We start from the raw sequence: 18578 nt of genomic DNA on the forward strand, positions 1-18578 counted from the left end.
ATTCCATGCATAATATCAAATAAATATCATACAAGTGCAATAAACCTTCACAATCTTCAACATCAAAATTATATGCTTGAAATATGCATTTTTGTTAATATTATATGCTGACAAATTAATTTATTACAGAATTTTACTGGGCAAAGTTCATATATCACAGTAAGTTATTGAATGCTACATGTCAAAAAGTTGGGTTTTCATACACAAAAACACCATTAAAAAATTCTAAATAAACTTTAAAATTCTGTTTTTTTCACGATTGTATAGAATACTAATGCCCGCTTATGTGTTCCAAATTTGAAATTTAAATTTCCAATACAAAAAAAGTTGATTAAGTTTAAAGACGAAAACTTTGCGTTCCCCATACAAAATGTATGGGATACCCGGGAATGCCGGTCGTAGAGATTAAGGTGTAGATTTGGTTATTGACACAACGGTTAAAATAGAAAATTGTTGAAAAATCGTCTGATTGTGCATAAAACTTGTACGATAAATTATGAAACCAACTGTAAGTACAATTTAACGTTGAATTTTCACTCAATATGCCGTACAAACGATTTTGAAATAAATGAACTCGCTAACTAGTAGTATAAACACAAAGAATCGGTCTTTTCGTGGGTTCTTTGTAGCATGGGATAGCATGGCCAAAAACCAGTCTTACACTAGCAGCACCAAACGTCGATTTGTGAGCCAAAACTGAAGGTTCACCGCAATGACCGACAGAGGGCGTCGTTGTATTGCAATGTTTTGTATGGAAAGCAGACAGATGTGAAGAAACAGAAAAAGAAGAGTGAGAAGAAAAAGAAGAAAGCTGTTGAGCAGCGTCTGTTTAAATTTTGCAACTGCATTGAATTATATTAGAAGCGCCAAAAATCTTTGGTTTTTCTGTTCTTTACCCAAGAAATCTGCTGAGGAAGGTTGTTAAATTACAGAGGATCAGCCCGATGTTCATAATAATATATTGATTGATAATATTCGATTGTTTCACCTTACGTATGAGCGTATTAAAAACAGCTGTTATTTCATTATTTAGGAAACACCAAAACGTGCCGCCGATTCTACAGTTTGACTTAAACGTTGATGGCCTTCCGCTACACAACAGATCGAAAACACAATTTTGGCCTATTTTGCTAAAGATAGTGGATCAACCAGATTGGCCTGTGATGATTGTTGCAATCTATAGCGGTCAATCGAAACCAGATAACAACGAAGCATTTCTGCGACCTCTGATAGACGAAATAAACGCGCTGTACATAACTGGCCTAGTGCTGGAAGAAGCTACAATAAGGGTGTATTTACGCGCTATTATTGCGGATACACCAGCTCGAGCATTCATAAAAGGTAATGTATGAACATTTATTCCACAACCCGAATATTTAGTGTTACCATGTTTTATCTTTACAGGCGTGCAAGGCCATACAGGCAAACATTCCTGCTTGAAATGTTGCTGCGTAGGTGAATCGGTAGAGCAGCGGACAGTTTTTTTGGATACAACGGCTGTCAGGCGGCAAGATAGCGCGTTTCGCGACAAAGAGTACATTTTGCATCAAACCGGATCAACCCCACTGCTTGACTTGAGAAACTTCGATGTCATTCAGGATATACCTGTTGGGGATGTTTTGCACCAAGTTGACCTCGGTGGTACTAAAAAGCTGCTCAACATTTGGTATATGGGAGTGTTACCAGGAAGGAGAAGATGGAACCGAGCCCAACGGATTAGGATTCAACAACGACTACAAAACCAAACATTTCCGGTTGAAACAAACCGGAAGCTTCGATCGCTAGATGATTTGGGATACTGGAAAGAATCAGATTGCAAAACCTTTCTCCTTTATGCATCTCCTGTAATGCTGAAGGATATATTGACGAAGGAAGAGTATGAACACTTCATGCTCTATTTTTGTGGAATTACAATACTGTCATCAACTGCACATAAAAGGCTCTGGAGCGTTGCAGGTGATATGTTAAAGAGATTTGTAACAAATTATCCTCTTGTATATTCAAAAGCTGGTGTAACGTTGAATGTGCATAGTCTTATTCATATGTACGAAGAGGCAGTGCGATTTGGTGCCATCGGTAAATATTCGACTTATGCGTTCGAACGTAAATTAGGCAGTATAAAAAAAAAGCTTCTAAGAACTAACTACAGGTGTTTGGAACAAGCTATACGCCGGATTTTGGAGTTCGAAAGTTTTGAATGTCCACAAAATCGACAGCAGTTTAAGGAACCATTTTACAAGCAACGAGGACAAACATATACTTTGTATGTTAGGCGAGGTTTCAAGCTTAAAAACGATGGCGTGAACAGTTGGTTTCTGACGAGAGAGAATGAGGTGTTCAAATTTGAATCCGTAAAAAAAGGGGAACAAAGACTTATAATCACTGCAACAATGTTTTCACGGGTTTATGAATATTTCGATCAACATATTTCATCTAATGAGCTATTAATATTTGCTGCTAATATGAATGATTGCCTGACAAACGAAATCGAACTCGATTGTTCAGATATCAAAGTAAAATTAGTAAAGACTGTGGAAGATGATGATTGTAAACTAGTATTATTTCCCCTCCTAAACACATTCGAGGAGTGATATCCAATAAGTATAAATAAAACATGTATTATAAAAAGTATCGTACTCATGGGGCTTATATATTTTCACTTTCTGACATTTTCTTAGATCTATTTAAATACATAAGTGCATATCTCAGTTTTAAAATAAAAAATCGTGAAATTTCTCGATCATCAACTGTATGTAGTCGCGTGGACCCTATTTCTTTAAATAGTTTAACTATTCCTTTGCAGGTCGACATGGCGTGCTTCTTTGGTTTTCCCTTCCCTGTCCATGATACTTGGCATAAAAATTCGATTTCAAACAGCGCCTTTAATGCCCGTGCCATCCTTTGCTTGCTTTCTGCTACGTTGCCGATTGAAGCTTGCAACCAATGTAGCACATCTTCGAAGTACGAAGGGTCTGCAGCCAATTTTTCGTTGAAGCTGGTCAGTTCTTCGATGTTGGTGATTTTTGATATTTCTGTTGCACCGTTGTTTCCTGCTGGTGCTGGAGCCATTAAATTGAACAGCGCTCCCGAGGCTGCTTCTAAACTGGCGATCCGGGACACTAATGGCTTCAATTTCGCTGAATGTTACAAAGAATATGTTACTTAAAGATAGTTCCTTGCAAAAACAACCCAATGTACTTACCGGGAGCAGCGACAGCCTTGAAACCTTTCAACACAACAAATTGCTTTTTCGGGTTATTAGGACCTGTTAAATATGTAAAGTATAAATAAATTATATTTAACACAATTATAAATAACATATATCTACCGATAATCGTTTTATTACTCTTTGCATCGTTTAAAACACCAAGGACAACTCTTGGATTTGGTGTATCCAAATTTTCCTTATTCTCGCAATCCATAACTAAATAAAAAAAAAAAGGTTAACTAGCCGTGGCATCAATTTCACCGACACGATCATTTATATTGGTCCTTTGTACTTGCCTTGATCACCAGTATAATTAGCTCAACGCAAACGACACCGAACGAGAGTAGCACACGTTGCACCAGCCTTGGATCAAAACCTGATCAAATTGTAAGTATTATTCATCACATAAAACAATCGTATACGATATAATCTTCTCTCACCTCTCTCAACACAGAGGCAATTTGAAAATCGACGCTATCAGCGAATATGAGAGCAAAGACACACGAAGCAGCGCGGAGAGAGAACGATGAAGAGCACACACAACCGTAGGCAACCACATGAAAAACACAACTGTACTTGAAACTTAGGGGTAAAGGCATTGCGGTAGGGGTAAAAAATCTAATAAGAAAGAAAGGAAGGTAAACACAGGTACGTGTGTAGGTCTGCACATATGCATGCAAGAAAGGATAGATATACACAGGTATTTTTTTGCAAGATGGATATAGATATACATACCCAATTGACAACTGGTCTAAAATAAACGCTGTAATTGTAGAAAAAAATGCTCGACTCTGCTCGGGCCATACTCGAATCGCTCGAAACTGTATGTGTATGCGTGACCAACTGCTTTTCGAAACGTGAAATGTGGTTGTGTGTGTAATCGTCCGTGTAGCGACACGGCAACCATGAAGACGCTTCATCTATGTTTACATTTTCTATCGGCGCTACTGTCACAATTTCATCTTTCAACTGATTTCGGTCGTGTGTTTGAAATTTTACCAGCAAAGAAAAGCGAATAAATCTATCGAAATGTCTTCGCTGCCGTTGAAGAGAAGCCGCAAATTGACGAATCGGGCCAACAAGAAGCTGAAGGAGTTATTTTCTGAGCACCATCGCGAAGAAAGCCAGGATGCGGAAGTGCCGGGAACGAGCCGGTTGGTGCCTCAACATAGCGGTAAGTTTTTGCTTAATTATTTAGCTAATTTGGACACTTAGGATTGTTTGGTGTAATACAGTGTGTGAAATTCAGTGCAGTGACGAAATAGTGAAAGAATTCTCCTTCTTTGCCTTCGTATGTGTTGTGAAATTACACCCGGAGATCCCCAGGTAACGGCCGGCTGACCGGCTTGAGCATCCTACCGGTGTTTTCCGGCAGAACATTTTGTGTGAAAGTACGGTTCGATACGATTCGTGCGTTCGAAAGAATATTTGCGCACGATGAAATCTTTGAATTGCCCACTCTCACCGAAATAAAAAAGTGACTGAACGATGGGCTTTAATGTGAAAACATCGGGTCATGTTTGTACTGTTGCGTGTGCTTGTTATTGCTAAGGTTTAGCAGAACAGAAACCTTGTTACGATTAGCCGTTAAGTTTTGTTAATATCATTATATTGCAATAAAGGATTACTAATAAACTCAATCCGTTTTACAGATTCAACGTCGCAGGGAGCCAATCAACACCAGGAGATAGAAGATTCGTCGCAGCCTGCAAACCCGGCCGTCACAAGCGAAATTAGTTTTAATCTTTCTGGTGGTGGTGTTCATGGGGATGCAGTTTTAGATGACTTAGATGATAGCGTAGATCAAGAAGGTGGTGGGAATATTAGTTTAGATAGTAGTTTAGAAATTGTCGAAGAGGACGATTACGCGAGTAACCTTTCTTCTGATAGCGACAATGAAGATGTTGTTGGCGAATGTACGACTGCTCATAATTGTAGAAACCACCGCAATATAAGCGATTGCTTAAAAGATTGGGCAGTCGTACATAACCAACCACGTTCATCAATTAATGAAATTTTGGCTATTTTCAGACAATGGACCGACCTTCCGCTTCCCAAGGATTCACGTACGCTGTTAAAAACATCAACCACCATCAGCCAGGAGATACGAACCGTTGAAGGGGGAGAGTTTTGGTACAAAGGAATTGAGAATAAGCTCAACAGCTACTTCCAGTAAGTAAATATTTGCAATATGTTCAGCAATAATGTATTCCTAATCATGTGTCCATTATATTATATTTTAGGTCAACTGTTCCTCCAACGGACCAACTAACCATCATTTTGTCCACTGACGGGCTTCCCCTTCATAAAGGTGCACCAACACAGCTGTGGCCCATCCTAATGAAAGTGGTAGAGCTCCCCCAAGCCCCAATCATGATGATTTCAATGTTTTGCGGACCGGAAAAACCAACCAGCCTGCAAGTCTTTTTGAGGCCGTTGGTAGAAGAGCTGAATGCGATTCAACAGAGAGGATTGCAGCTCGGCGATAAAGTTGTGCAATTGAAGCTTCGCGCTATTGTTGCCGATTCTCCAGCACGAGCGTTCATTAAAGGTCTGTATGATACAAACAACATTTACAACATTTACAGTTCATTAACAAGCTAACTCATTGGGATTTGCAGCAACAACCAACTATAATGGATATCACGGCTGTATGAGGTGTACGTGTGTCGGCGAATATCATGCTCACCGAATGATTTTCGACACGGTTGGTGCTCCCCTACGGACGGATGCAGGATTTCGAGCGAGGGAATGTCCGGGTCATCATCAACTATGGCGCTCGCCCTTAGAAGACTTGCTGGGTTTCGACATGATCGAGAACGTGCCAACGAGCGATCGTCTGCATACATGCGATCTGGGAGTGACCCGTCGCCACCTATTATACTTAGTGGAAAATAAGTATTCCAATTTCACTCCTTTGTCCTCTGCAGCAAAAATGTGGATATCGAAATTCCTTACCAACGTACAACTGCCCTCTGAGATTAATCGTAAACTTAGAGGGTTAAATGTGATACGTTTTTGGAAGGGTTCGGAATTTCGATCATATCTTCATTACGCCAGTGTAGTGCTGATGGAAGAGTTTTTAAGCGTGGAGGCATATAGTCACTTTTTGCTTTATTTTTGTGCAGTGACTATATTTTCTTCCACGTATCATCAAAGACATTGGGATCGTGCAGCTGATTTTTTGAACAGCTTTGTTCAGCAGTATGGGGAGATTTATGGCCGTGAGAACCTCACCAGCAACGTCCATAATCTCCAGCACATTGCTAAGGACGTTTTTAAATACGGACCGCTAGACGGTTTTTCTACGTATTGTTTTGAAAACCACCTGCAGGTGATTAAACGGTCGATTCGATCGGGCTTTCGGTGTGGGGTGCAAGCTGCAGCACGTTCAGAAGAACGGTCTGCATTGGGGATGGCAAGTGATAGTACGAATCGTCACTATCCACGTTTGACCACAAATCGGAAAGGCATTTTTTTGGCATCCGATTTTTCTCTACGTCCATTGCCTAGAGACGAATGGTTTTTGACAAAGGGTAACGGGGTTGTCAAATTTTTGAATGTCGTTCAAACAAATGACAATTTTACGATAGTGGGTAAACAATATGATTACAATTTGGATTTATTTTCATTTCTTTTCAGCGAGGATGATCCGGAGTCAATGTTTTCTTCTTCGGATATCCTTATATATAAAATACCAGATGATGTTACGACACAAAACGTAGAAGTGGATATAGCAGACATCAGATGCAAACTTGTTGCCGTTCATCCATCTGTTCAACCCAAATCAACAGTTTTTTTCCCTCTTTTGCATACACTTCGGTCCGAGTAAGTGAGTTCAATAATGTTAGTGATAATTTTTACTGATGCATAAATTGTACTCTTTTTAGCTAACTCCAGCAAGACCGGAATACGAGACGATCGTGCTTGACCGTGAGTAGTTCATAGATTATATCCAGAAAGGATCGTATATCAGATAAGTTAGTAAATTCAAATCATAATTGTATTTTGAGTAGTCAAAGCAATTGTGATTTATAAACTAGGAATGCAAGTTGAGGAATAGTCATAATGCACATAATGAATCATTAACAATTTTTTATTTATTTATTAACATTTTTTTCACGTTTGTGATAACACTTACTAGAGCTTTTAATCACTCCTTTAAAATTATTTGCGCTGCTTTGCGCATTGTTAAGTTTTGTTACGAAGAATTTTTTTACATCTTCCTCACCTACTACAAACCCGACATCCTCACCTATGGCCTTAAATAGTCGCAAAACATTCCCTTTTTCATCTAATCTTATTTTCGGACCAGATTTTCCCCCGCCTCGCCAGCTGCACTGCACAACAAATTTTTTATCAAATAGTATTTGAAACGCGCTATGCATTCGGCTCTTCACATCTGTTTCCGATTCCAACCTATCGACAAGAGTTTTATGAATTTTTAGAAAATAAGTTTTTTCATGGAGCTGATCTTCAAAACACGTTAATTCTTCTTCAGACGTAATGAAAGGCAGAAATGATGACGAGTGCTGTTCTTCTTCCATTACAGCTGTTCCATTGGGTCGATGGCTTCTATAATCCGTCAAATTCTTCATCTCGGCCCAAAGAAGCATCAACGATTTATTCATCACAGCTAGTTGGTCTGCCGTGTCTTTTCCTTGCTCAGAACGCACTGGAACTGGGTCCGGTGTTGCAGCAACGACAGTTGATGATGCTGTACTGCAGGATGCGACTTTATATGATGTTGTAAGTATTGGCCGATAAAGTTTTCCTGGTTTTAAACGTAATTGATTCCCTGTTATTCCTACATTCTCAGGAAGGCAAGCTGTCGGTGGTGCTGAAGCGATGCTGGATGGTGTTATACTATATACAGGTAACCTTGAAGATGTTCGATGCTGGTTGTTACTGCATGGATTTTTAACTAAAGGTGTTGGTCGGTATATTTTTTCGGTTTTTGTAACTTTGGGATATGCTTTTATCTGTTTTAGCTCATCTGTTTTAGCTGTCGATGGTGATGTTGTTTGCTGGGAAGCTTTAACAGTAGATACTGGTGGAGAGCTTTTAATTGTTAACTGTGGAAACCGAGCCGCCAACGCAAGAAGCGAGCAATCCGGTGCCTTAGATACCGATTCCCGAGACATTTTTTCCTGCAAGCGAATGAGAGTAAGTTAAAAATCACTTTCAAGTTGTACAATATCAATATTTTACATACCTTTACGTTTTTATTTCAGCTTCTGCGCGCGATACTGGGTTTGGTTGGGAAGGAGGAAAAGAAGGTACGAACACATCGGTGGACAATGCCAACCTGGACTGACGATGGCCTATGGACTATGCCGAACTACTCTGGACCAAGGGAAGAGGATAAGGAGGAAGAACTAAACCCTGGCAGAACGGACCGATTATGCCGGAGAGCGCCTTATGGTGTCACACAATCGCTACCAGTTGTGCTACCAGTACCGCTACGGACAATTGTGTGATATTCTATTTCCACTATGACAAAAACGAGCATTGAAGGTTCCCAGATTTCTCGGAAAAAACAGTGATTGTTCTTGCAGTCGTACCCACGTACCCACCCCCGAACTTTTCCCCACCCCCGAAGATGCGAAATTTAACATTGTATACATATAGGGGCAGTGTTCTAATTCCGCAGTGCTTTAATTCCAACAATATAAAACGTCACAACAACGGCCCTTTTGATTTTTAATTTTTTTGTTTGCGCCTTTGGCTTTTGACAGCTTGGATGACAATGGTAGCGCTAGAAGAACTGCATGAAAGCAAGCGTCGAACTGGTATAAACGTGCCTTAAACGTTTGCGGTTTAAGGCACGTTTAAGGCGCCACTTTAAGGCACCAAACGCTCAAAAAACGCTACAATTCTGCTATAAAATGTCAGTTGGGTATGTGCAAGAGTAAAATTTTTGATTTTGGTCAACTTTTTTGACAGGCCACGATCACAGATGACTGTTTTGTGATATCACAAATCCGCTCACAGTTGCATGCAATGTGATCATCACAGTTGCATTAAATGTGACATTGGTGCTGCAGGTGTATAAACAAAGACCATTTCCATACCAAATCAAATTTATATGACTTTATTACGACCGACGGTCGTAGAATGGCTATATGGGTTAGGACGACCATAATCCACTGCAGTCGGCTAATTCTTTTGAGAGTTTAGTACCAGGCCATTCGATTTGAGATGCTAGAATATAATTTTAATACGTTTCGATGCTCCTTTTCAGTAGAGGTAACAAACACCTCCAGAACATTGGGATCCACTAATATATCGTCCATGAAGCGCTCAAATGGCTGGCTTGGGTTGCACAATCCGAATTGTATCATTGTGAAAATAATGAACGGAGTAATAGCGGCAGCCTAGAGATGGATTGCAAGTGCTGGAGCACTTTCTTCGACCGGAACGAAGTGGCATGTAGATCGTGGTTATTTGCAACGGGTCTCGAGTTATTTTTAAGCACTTTCAATCGATTGACGAACCAGTGGTTTGAATTTGATGCAGCCTGCATGATGTGACCTAGCACTGGAAATTATTTACTTATCGTAATTCGATTACCCACTTCCCGCTGAACGAATGATTCAGGCTAGGTTATAATCTTGCCCGGATCATATTCCGCATGCACAGGGGACAGATATACAGAGTAACACTTATTTATACCCAATATGAAGGCTGGTCTTTTCATATAAGATATGGTTAAACCTGTCAACATGAGAGTGTGTGTCAACCGGGATGAAGCACGTCGTGGTGGAAACCAGGCTTCATCGCCACTCACAGGTGACATGGACTGTCACCTGGTGGTTGAGAAACTGAGAACACACTTGGACTTGGACACCGGCACTGGGGCAAGAACGACACGACTGGAACGAGCGGACGTCGAGCGGGTCTTCGTCCTTTTAGCGTTGTGCTTTTTTTACGTTTGTATTTATAAGTGTGTTTTAATGTGTAATAAAAAAGTATTATTGTAATCAAAAATACAACAAAACCCTTTTGCTTCAAGCCGAATAGGATTGGCTGTCACCCTTAATCGTTGATGACTTGTCCTTTATCCAGGATAGAAGCGTCCCAACGAAAAAGACGGTATTCGAGGTTTCGCTTTGGATTACCTTACCTTAATAAGGGCTACTTAATGTAGGGCCATTTTCTGTCAGCAATACAGCAACTAACATTAGTGGATTAGTGGATTGATTTTATAGTTTGACCGTGGCCTATGGTGTGGTCTGGCTTGTTGAATTATATGTACTTTAGGAAGCTTATGGCGCAACAAGAAACACAACGTGCAACACGTTTGGATGTCCAAGCACAACTACATCAAGTTCTCTCCCAGCCCGCAAATGCTGTCAGATTTTTGGGCAAGGGGCAGTGAAACAGGTGGAAAATGGCAGCCGCGGTGCGCTTGACGTTTAGTTGATGGGCAAAGCGAAAGAAGTGGGTGTGCAAGGGACAGCGAGGGGCGCATAAGAACGACTGTCAACAGTTTTCGAAGTTGCACCCGGTTAATTCGTTGAGAAATTCGTACTGTTTGTGCTTATTTGTGTGTCCCCGAATTAAAATGGAACGTTCAAAACGAGCCAAAATAAGCTACAAAGTTTCCAAAGTGGGAAATATGTTGTGGGAACAATGTGCAAAGGAATTAGAAGAAGAAAATCGACCTGGATGTAGTAGTGGTGGTCTTCCGGAAGCAACAAGTAATAACAAATTATTATTATAACGCAAATTACACGAGTTTAAGTATGATGTTATACTGTTTCTGATCTAGATAATGAACAACCATATGAGGTGAACGATTAACCTATGGAACATCAGCACAATTTACAATATATCTTAGAAGATGATGAGGATGCTCTCGATGAAAACTTGCCATATGAAAACATGACCGACGATGAAAGCAATACAAGTGGATTTGCAGAAAAACTACGATCTTGGGCATTATCAAATCAAATACCACATGCTGCATTGAACATGTTGCTTGTATTGCTTCGAGAAAATACCGATTTTATACTTCCAAAAGATTCTAGGACTTTTTTGAAAACTCCTTGTAAAGTTGGGCATGAAATTGTGAATGTAGCCGGTGGACAGTTGTGGTATCAAGGAGTGCAAAAATCGTTGCAATATTATTATGGGTATGTTTTGCTTCACACATTTATCGTTTTAAGTTGTAATAGTTATTTAAAAATACATTACAGCCAGGAGATTCCTAGCCGAAATTATTTCGACATCAACATCAACATGAACGGATTGCCTCTCCACAACAGCGGAAAAACCGAACTTTTGCCGATTTTGATGCAGGTGCACAATGATGATACAATACCAATTATGGTCATCGGAATATATTGCGGCTTATCAAAGCCTGGAAACGCAGAAGGATACCTACGCCCATTTGTTGATGAGATGAACTGGATTTTAGATCAAGGAATTGTTATTAACGGTAACCTTATAGATATCCGTATCAGAGCGATTATTGCTGATACACCGGCAAGAGTTTTTATCAAAGATAAGTTTGATGAATTATATGAATATTATCTGACATAAACTGATCTACCTGTTTTCTTTTATTTATTTTATCCCATTATGACGGCCGAGTGCCGTATGATCAACCTGTTTTTGCTAATTTTTTTAGGAGTAACCAGTTATAATGGTTATTATGGATGCATGAAATGCAAAATTGTCGGTGTATTCGACAAAGACGCGAGAAAAATGGTGTATGAAGGAGTTGGAGAGGATAGAACGGATGCCGAATTTAGAAGTGGCTTATACGCCAATAGCCACCAAAAACGTCCTTCTCCATTATTGGTACTGTTGGACATCGATATCGTACAGGATGTAGTTGTAGCCGATCCGCTCCATGAAATAGACTTAGGGGTAACCAGAACTTTACTAAAGGGATACGTTTACAGAACGTTACATCCTTTTCGTAAGTGGTCACCGCTAGAAGAACAGCAGATTTCAGATACATTAGCGATCATACTTTTACCATCAGAGATTCATCGCAAATTAAGACCTTAAGACCTATTTGAAATTTTGGAAAGGATCAGAGTTATCCTCATTTTTACTTTATGCTAGTATTCCGGTATTAAACGCGAGAATATCGAAGCAAGCTTTTGATCATTTCACATTATATTACATAGCAGTGACTATTTTTTCGTCTAAAGTTTATGAAAGACACTATAGCTATGCAGCAAAATTAATGGAAAAATTTGTGGAGCAGTTTAGTTCTATTTACCATAGTTCTTATGTTACAAGTAATGTTCACCATAATGTTCCATATTTATACAGATGTTAATAGATTTGGACCTTTACCTTCTATATCTACATATCCTTTTGAAAATAGACTTCAATACATTAAACATTTGATCCGAGGAGGAAGTAAATTCCTAGAGCAGGCTGTAGGCAGACTAGCAGAATTAAGAGAAATCGAAAAAGCATCGAACAAGAAACCATCAATAGAATATCCATTTTTAAAAACTCAAAAAGGTAAAGTAATAGTTCATGTTGCAAGTAAATTTCAGTTAAGGCAGGGGAACAGAGACGGGTGGTTTCTAACGCGTGATTTTACACTGGTAAAATTCGATAGTGTAATAGAATCATCAAATCCATGGACAGTAAATGGTCATCCGTTAATAGCGAAGCAGCCAGCATTAAGTTATCCACCGAATGCAGGTATTATAAATGTATTTAAAGGTAGAACATCGGATTTATCACCAGATCTAATATCAGCACCCATTAATAATATATTATGCAAAATGGTGGCAGTTTCCATAGATAATGGAATTACATATCATTTCACTCCACTTGTGCATACGTTAACTGTTATGGCCCAACCTGATTGCTAGCGCCACGCACTGACAGCCGCTCGGCTATGGTTGTCACGTGTGATGAGTGCGTGAGTACCCGAAGGGCGCTGACCGCAGGATCGGCTTAGCGCGCAATCAGGATGAGCGAAGCGTGAGCTCAGAAAGTGTTAGCGTTCGGTGTGTTACGGGCGGTGCATGTGAAACTCTAAAACTGTAATAAATTATTTCTATCGTTTGTGTCTACAGTCATAGTGTATTAATTTAAACTTAGCCACCAAAACTATCTCGGACACCTCAAAACAGACACAACAGTGGCGACGAGGATATTTTCGTGATAAAGTTTGTTCCAAAAGTAATTGTGCTAAATACGTGTAGTGACGCGCACAGTCCACCATCGCGTTGCATTCGTTTTCGTTCACTACGTTGTCCCATCGTATCAGTTTTTGCGTCCGCGTCCGCGTCCGTTTGTACGTGTTAAAATTCCGTCGTCAAGGAAAAGACGCAGGATGAGCAACCCGGGAGGAGATCCATCATCGGATGAACAGCGGCGTATATCAGACCTGTTTAATACAGCAGCCGTTTTTCCCCAGCAGCAACCGCCTTATAATTTGCATCATCCGCCATCGCAAAATGCTGCCCAAGCGTCATCATCGGCGTCAGCATTCTTAGCAACATCGGCGGAAGGGAACATCATTCTGGAAATGCTGCAACTCATGCGACAGCAAATGGCACAGCAACAAACATTCATGGCTCAATTCGCGCAGCAAATCCCGCAACCAGCAACGCATACGCTGCAACCGCCACCCCCGCAAAGTAACACCACCGAACAGTGCATAGAATGGATAGCAAGCAGCATCACCGAGTTCCGGTTCGAGCCCGAGTCAGGCATTACATTTGAAGTGTGGTATTCGAGATATGAGGACCGTTTTACCAACGAAGTTTCCCGATTGGACGACGTAACCAAAAGCAGACTGCTTTTGCGCAAATTAGGACCGACCGAGCATCAGAGGTTTGCTAATTTCATTCTGCCATCCTTACCGAAAGATTTGTCGTTCGAACAGACAGTGGAAAAGCTTAAACTAATCTTTGGTAAAGTCGAGTCACTTTTGAATAAGCGCTACAAGTTGTAGCATATCTGCTATACAGTCTTAAAAACATTCCAAAATCTATTTATGTTGAAATTCACCCCATGCTCCTCTATCAAGATATTAGAACAAGAACTGCAATAAACAATTAACGCAAATAGCATAAACCTCAGGCGCAACTAGAACAAACATTAATCGCTCACAAGTTACAGGTACTCATTCAATGCACACAAGTTACAGGTACAAACCCAATAGGCAAAACATAAAAAACACACACCATAGAAGCATCGACCGCGCAAAGAGCTTACGCAAACTCAATCCATACCCGATCAATACGCAGCGTCAAAAAAAAAACCCATCGCGACCTCATTGCAAGACAGTACAGGTGCGCTTCACGCCAGAGTTGCAACCTTTGCAATATAGCAATAGACCCTATTGCTTGACTTGGTTCAAGTTAACAACAGGAAATAACCCGTCCATACATAGCTTATATGAAACAGAACTACGCCACGCAATTAATAAGAACTAGAACTCAAGAAAACAATTAAACCAACCAATCAAAATTCAGACTAACAAAAGCATCAAATTTCAACTAGCTCGATATCTAGGTTAATGGAAATTTCCATTAAATTTGTTCTCACGATGTTTACCCGTAATTATGATATAAAATAAAGATTGACCGTTGACTAAACAGTCACTCGCAGCCACGTGCACACGCGGTTACTGTCGTAGTTGATCGTTATGCTCAACTAAAGAAGGCTAGTGTTTTATTGGGGACTCTGTCCCAATCCGTACTGAAAGAAATGTAGACCTATACATGGTGTGTTGTCCCGTGGTGATCCCGTATGACCGTGTTGTATCTATGGAACAAGAAGTTATATTACAAAGTATTTACACACAAAGAAATCAGTCGGAGAAGATATTTTGGAATACGTTTCAAAAGTAAATCGAGCATGCGAGAATTTTCAGCTGGCTGGTATGACTGAGGACCAATTTAAATGCCTTGTGTTCGTATGTGGCATGAAGGAAGAGCCAGACACAGAGTTACGAACAAGAGCATTAGCGGCAATCGAAAAGGCAAAGGTGTCAAACCTAGAGCAACTTTCAGCAGAATGCCAGTACATTGCAAGTATAAAACAGGACACCACGTTACTTGCTGCAAAGGATGAAAAAGTCCTAGCAATACAAAAGAGCCATCATCAGCGGACAGCATCTCGTTCGAACCAACAGCATCAGCAGGGCAACCGGCAAGAGCATCAGCAGCGTCAAGATCATCAGCGATTATTCAACAAAAAGGACAAACCGACAAATCCATGTTGGTTATGCGGAGCACTTCATTGGGTGGGCGAATGCACTTACAAATCGCATAAGTGTCGTGATTGTGGTCGAACAGGTCATCGAAAGGGCCACTGCAATAGACCCAATCGGCCTACACATCGTAGATTTCGAGGGAAGCCCCAAGCCGACTTGCGTGTCGTCACCGCAGGTATGTAAAGCTAACGATAAATGGAACTCTCGCTGAATTTCAGTCAGATACGGGTTCCGATATCACGATCATCAACCGTAACCGTAACCCCAAATATGCGCGACCTTCGTTATCCACTAGACAATCTGTTGAAGAACGACGGCAAATTCACCTGGAACCAGCAATGCAAAAATGTGTTTCGTAAATTTAAACAAGTCCTGTCATCAAAACTGCTTCTTACGCATTACGATCCTGCAGCGGACATCATTGTCGCAGCGGATGCCTCATCAGTGGGGCTTGGAGCAACAATAAGCCACAAATTTCCGGATGGATCAGTGAAGGTAGTTCAGCATGCTTCACGAGCATTGTCAAAGGCCGAACAGAACTACAGCCAAATAGATCGTGAGGGGTTAGCCATCGTCTTTGCGGTCACAAAATTCCACAAAATGCTGTACGGCCGACACTTCAACCTGCAAACCGATCACCGGCCCCTGCTTCGTATTTTTGGAACAAAAAAGGGCATTCCAGTCTACACGGCGAACCGTCTGCAGAGGTTTGCCTTGACGTTACAGTTGTATGACTTTACAATTGAGTACGTGCCAACTGGATCGTTTGGAAACGCCGATGTCTTGTCTCGACTGATCAGGAATTACGCTAAGCCGGAATCGGAATACATCATCGCTAGTTTGAGTTTGGAGGATGATTTAAGGTTCGTAGCAGTGCAAGCCATTAATTCATTTCCTCTGACTTTTGTAGATGTGCAGAAAGCTACACGAGAAGACACACTGTTACGGAAACTCAGCCATTATGTAACGGACGGATGGCCCCGTAACGCATCTTTCGGGTCGGAGCTGGCACGATTCCATCATCGGAAAGAGGCCTTGTCTACGGTAGACGGCTGCGTTATGTTCGGGGAGAGATTGGTAATCCCTGAAAAGCTCCGTGCCAGATGTTTAACGCAACTTCACCAAGGACATCCAGGCATTCAACGGATGAAGGCGTTAGCCAGGAGCTACGTTTATTGGCCATCCCTGGATAAAGACGTTCAGGAGGTTGTTGAGACTTGTTTACGCCAAAATGTAGGCAGTCAGGACAGCAGCACTAGGAGGGAGTAAAGAGGGAGACAGTTGTATAAGTAAGCTCTACTCTTGTAGTTCAGAGGATTTGGAATAGGATAGGAAGGATTCTCTTCGATTCCAACCATCACCGAGTGCGGACGTAAAAATACATGTGAAAGTTTTAGCAACGAATATTATCGCGTTTTGGTTTATTGCTCTTACAAAGTGGTCCTTCGAACCGGATTAGGATTGAGGCAGAGATCGGCAAAGGTCTACCTCGTAACCAGAGACATAATTCAGTGATTTGCTTGCGATAGTTATTTTTGTTGCATTGAAAGGATTTTGCGTGTCAGTGAGCGTTTGCACAGTGAGGTCAACGGTCGTGGAGCGTCACTCTGAAGATAGGACTACCACCATTGCGTTTTTGGTGCGTCACTGCTTCAGGAATCGAAAATCGTGATTTCGTTAAATTCACAGTGGATTGATTAAGTTGAGTAAGAATTTAATCAAGGAATAATTGAACAATTTTGCTCGCGATAGTGAATCCGCGAATAGTGTTTGGTTGGTGTTTGGTTGGTGTTTGGTTGGTAATTACAACCTGGCAATTAAGTAGTAATATTTCACGTGAAATATTTCTGAAACATTTCAAAGTGTACACCCGTACACAACACGTATTCGCTATTACAACTTCTAAGGGACGCTTCTACTCCCTGAGAACCTGTTCGGTAAATTGGCACTAACAGATTTAGATTGCTATCGAAATGTCGACAGCCGAGAAACGTCTGAATACGTATTTGCGAAAGAAGCAGCTGGCGTTGAACGTTTTGTCAAGCGCGGAAGACTTTAAGAATGCGTACGATGATAGTCAGGTATTGGAAGTGCCAGTGCGTTTGCAGTTAGTAGATGAGTGTAAAAGTGAGTTCCAACACATGATGGAGAAAATAGAAGAGTTGGACGCGTCAAAGATGTCCGATCCAGCTCAAGTGCAAGAGCATGCCGATTTTCACACGCGGTACTGCAAGGTGAAAGGCTTCTTACTACATCACTCATCCGATATGAGTGCCGCGAACACTTCGGTCTTAAATGCAACGCTTCGGGACAATGTTTCGAATGTTCATTTGAAGTTGCCAAAAATTGATTTACCGAGTTTCGACGGAGATGTAACAAAGTGGTTGACGTTTAGAGATCGTTTCATTTCGATGATCCATGCTGCGAGTGAAATTCCGGCAGTGATGAAACTGCAATATCTTCTTGCATCGCTGAAGGGTGATGCAGCCGCATTATTTGAACACACGGACCTGACGGCGAACAACTATGCGATCACATGGAACGCGCTCAACAAGCGGTATGACGACCAGAAGGCGCTCACTCGCGAATATTACCGAGCCTTGAATTTCCTGCCGGCGATGTCTTCGGATCGAGTGGAGGATTTAATGCATCTAGTGGACGAGTTTTCCCGGCTCGTGAAGGGTCTCATCAAACTAGGTGAGCCTGTTGATAAGTGGGATGTTCCATTAACGCATATTCTTTATTTGAAGCTCGACGAAAGAACAATTTTGGCTTTGGAGGAATGGTCTGTGTCTACCCGACAGGAGCGCGATGAATATGTCAAGCTGATGGAGTTTCTCAACGATCGCATCAAAATGTTGAAAGCATCTCGCAAGCTCACACCTTCGACACAGCAAGTGATGAAGCAAGATCCTGGCAGGGTGACTGATAGTCAGCGACGAGATACTGCTGGAGTTGAGAAACATGCTGCGGTGCTACCAACGCAGGGCCCTAGGGCGCATTTCGAGGACAAGTCCTGTGGGATGTGCAAGGGACAACATACAGTACATTCCTGCTCGAAGTTTGCGGAACTGTCGGTGGAGGAAAGAAGAAGAATGGTCAGGGGATTGAAACTATGTTTCAACTGTTTGCGTCACGGGCATATGAGCCAGCATTGCACATCTG

General features: G+C 41.2%; 1 protein-coding gene and 1 pseudogene across 1 annotated transcript; both read left to right on the plus strand.

Moving 5' to 3' along the window:
- The first annotated feature begins 4237 nt into the window (after positions 1–4237).
- LOC128309167 (uncharacterized) lies at positions 4238–5384 on the plus strand. Its single transcript, XM_053045564.1, has 3 exons — positions 4238–4382; positions 4861–5034; positions 5188–5384. The coding sequence occupies exons 1-3, from the start codon at positions 4238–4240 to the stop codon at positions 5382–5384; spliced, it is 516 nt and encodes a 171-aa protein (XP_052901524.1).
- Positions 5385–11506: 6122 nt separating this feature from the next.
- LOC128309147 (uncharacterized) lies at positions 11507–13056 on the plus strand (annotated as a pseudogene).
- Positions 13057–18578: the final 5522 nt, after the last annotated feature.

Source organism: Anopheles moucheti, unplaced genomic scaffold (genome assembly GCF_943734755.1).
Source record: "Anopheles moucheti unplaced genomic scaffold, idAnoMoucSN_F20_07 scaffold_38_ctg1, whole genome shotgun sequence".
NCBI classification, from domain to species: domain Eukaryota; kingdom Metazoa; phylum Arthropoda; class Insecta; order Diptera; family Culicidae; genus Anopheles; species Anopheles moucheti.

What these genes read in the sequence shown, in the direction of transcription:
- LOC128309167 (XM_053045564.1), top strand. Translation starts at nt 4,238, where the DNA reads ATGTCTTCGCTGCCGTTGAAGAGAAGCCGCAAATTGACGAATCGGGCC. An exon ending in GTTGGTGCCTCAACATAGCG is followed by an intron (nt 4,383 to 4,860) that starts GTAAGTTTTTGC and finishes TCCGTTTTACAG; the next exon opens with ATTCAACGTCGCAGGGAGCC. An exon ending in AGAAGGTGGTGGGAATATTA is followed by an intron (nt 5,035 to 5,187) that starts GTTTAGATAGTA and finishes AAGATTGGGCAG; the next exon opens with TCGTACATAACCAACCACGT.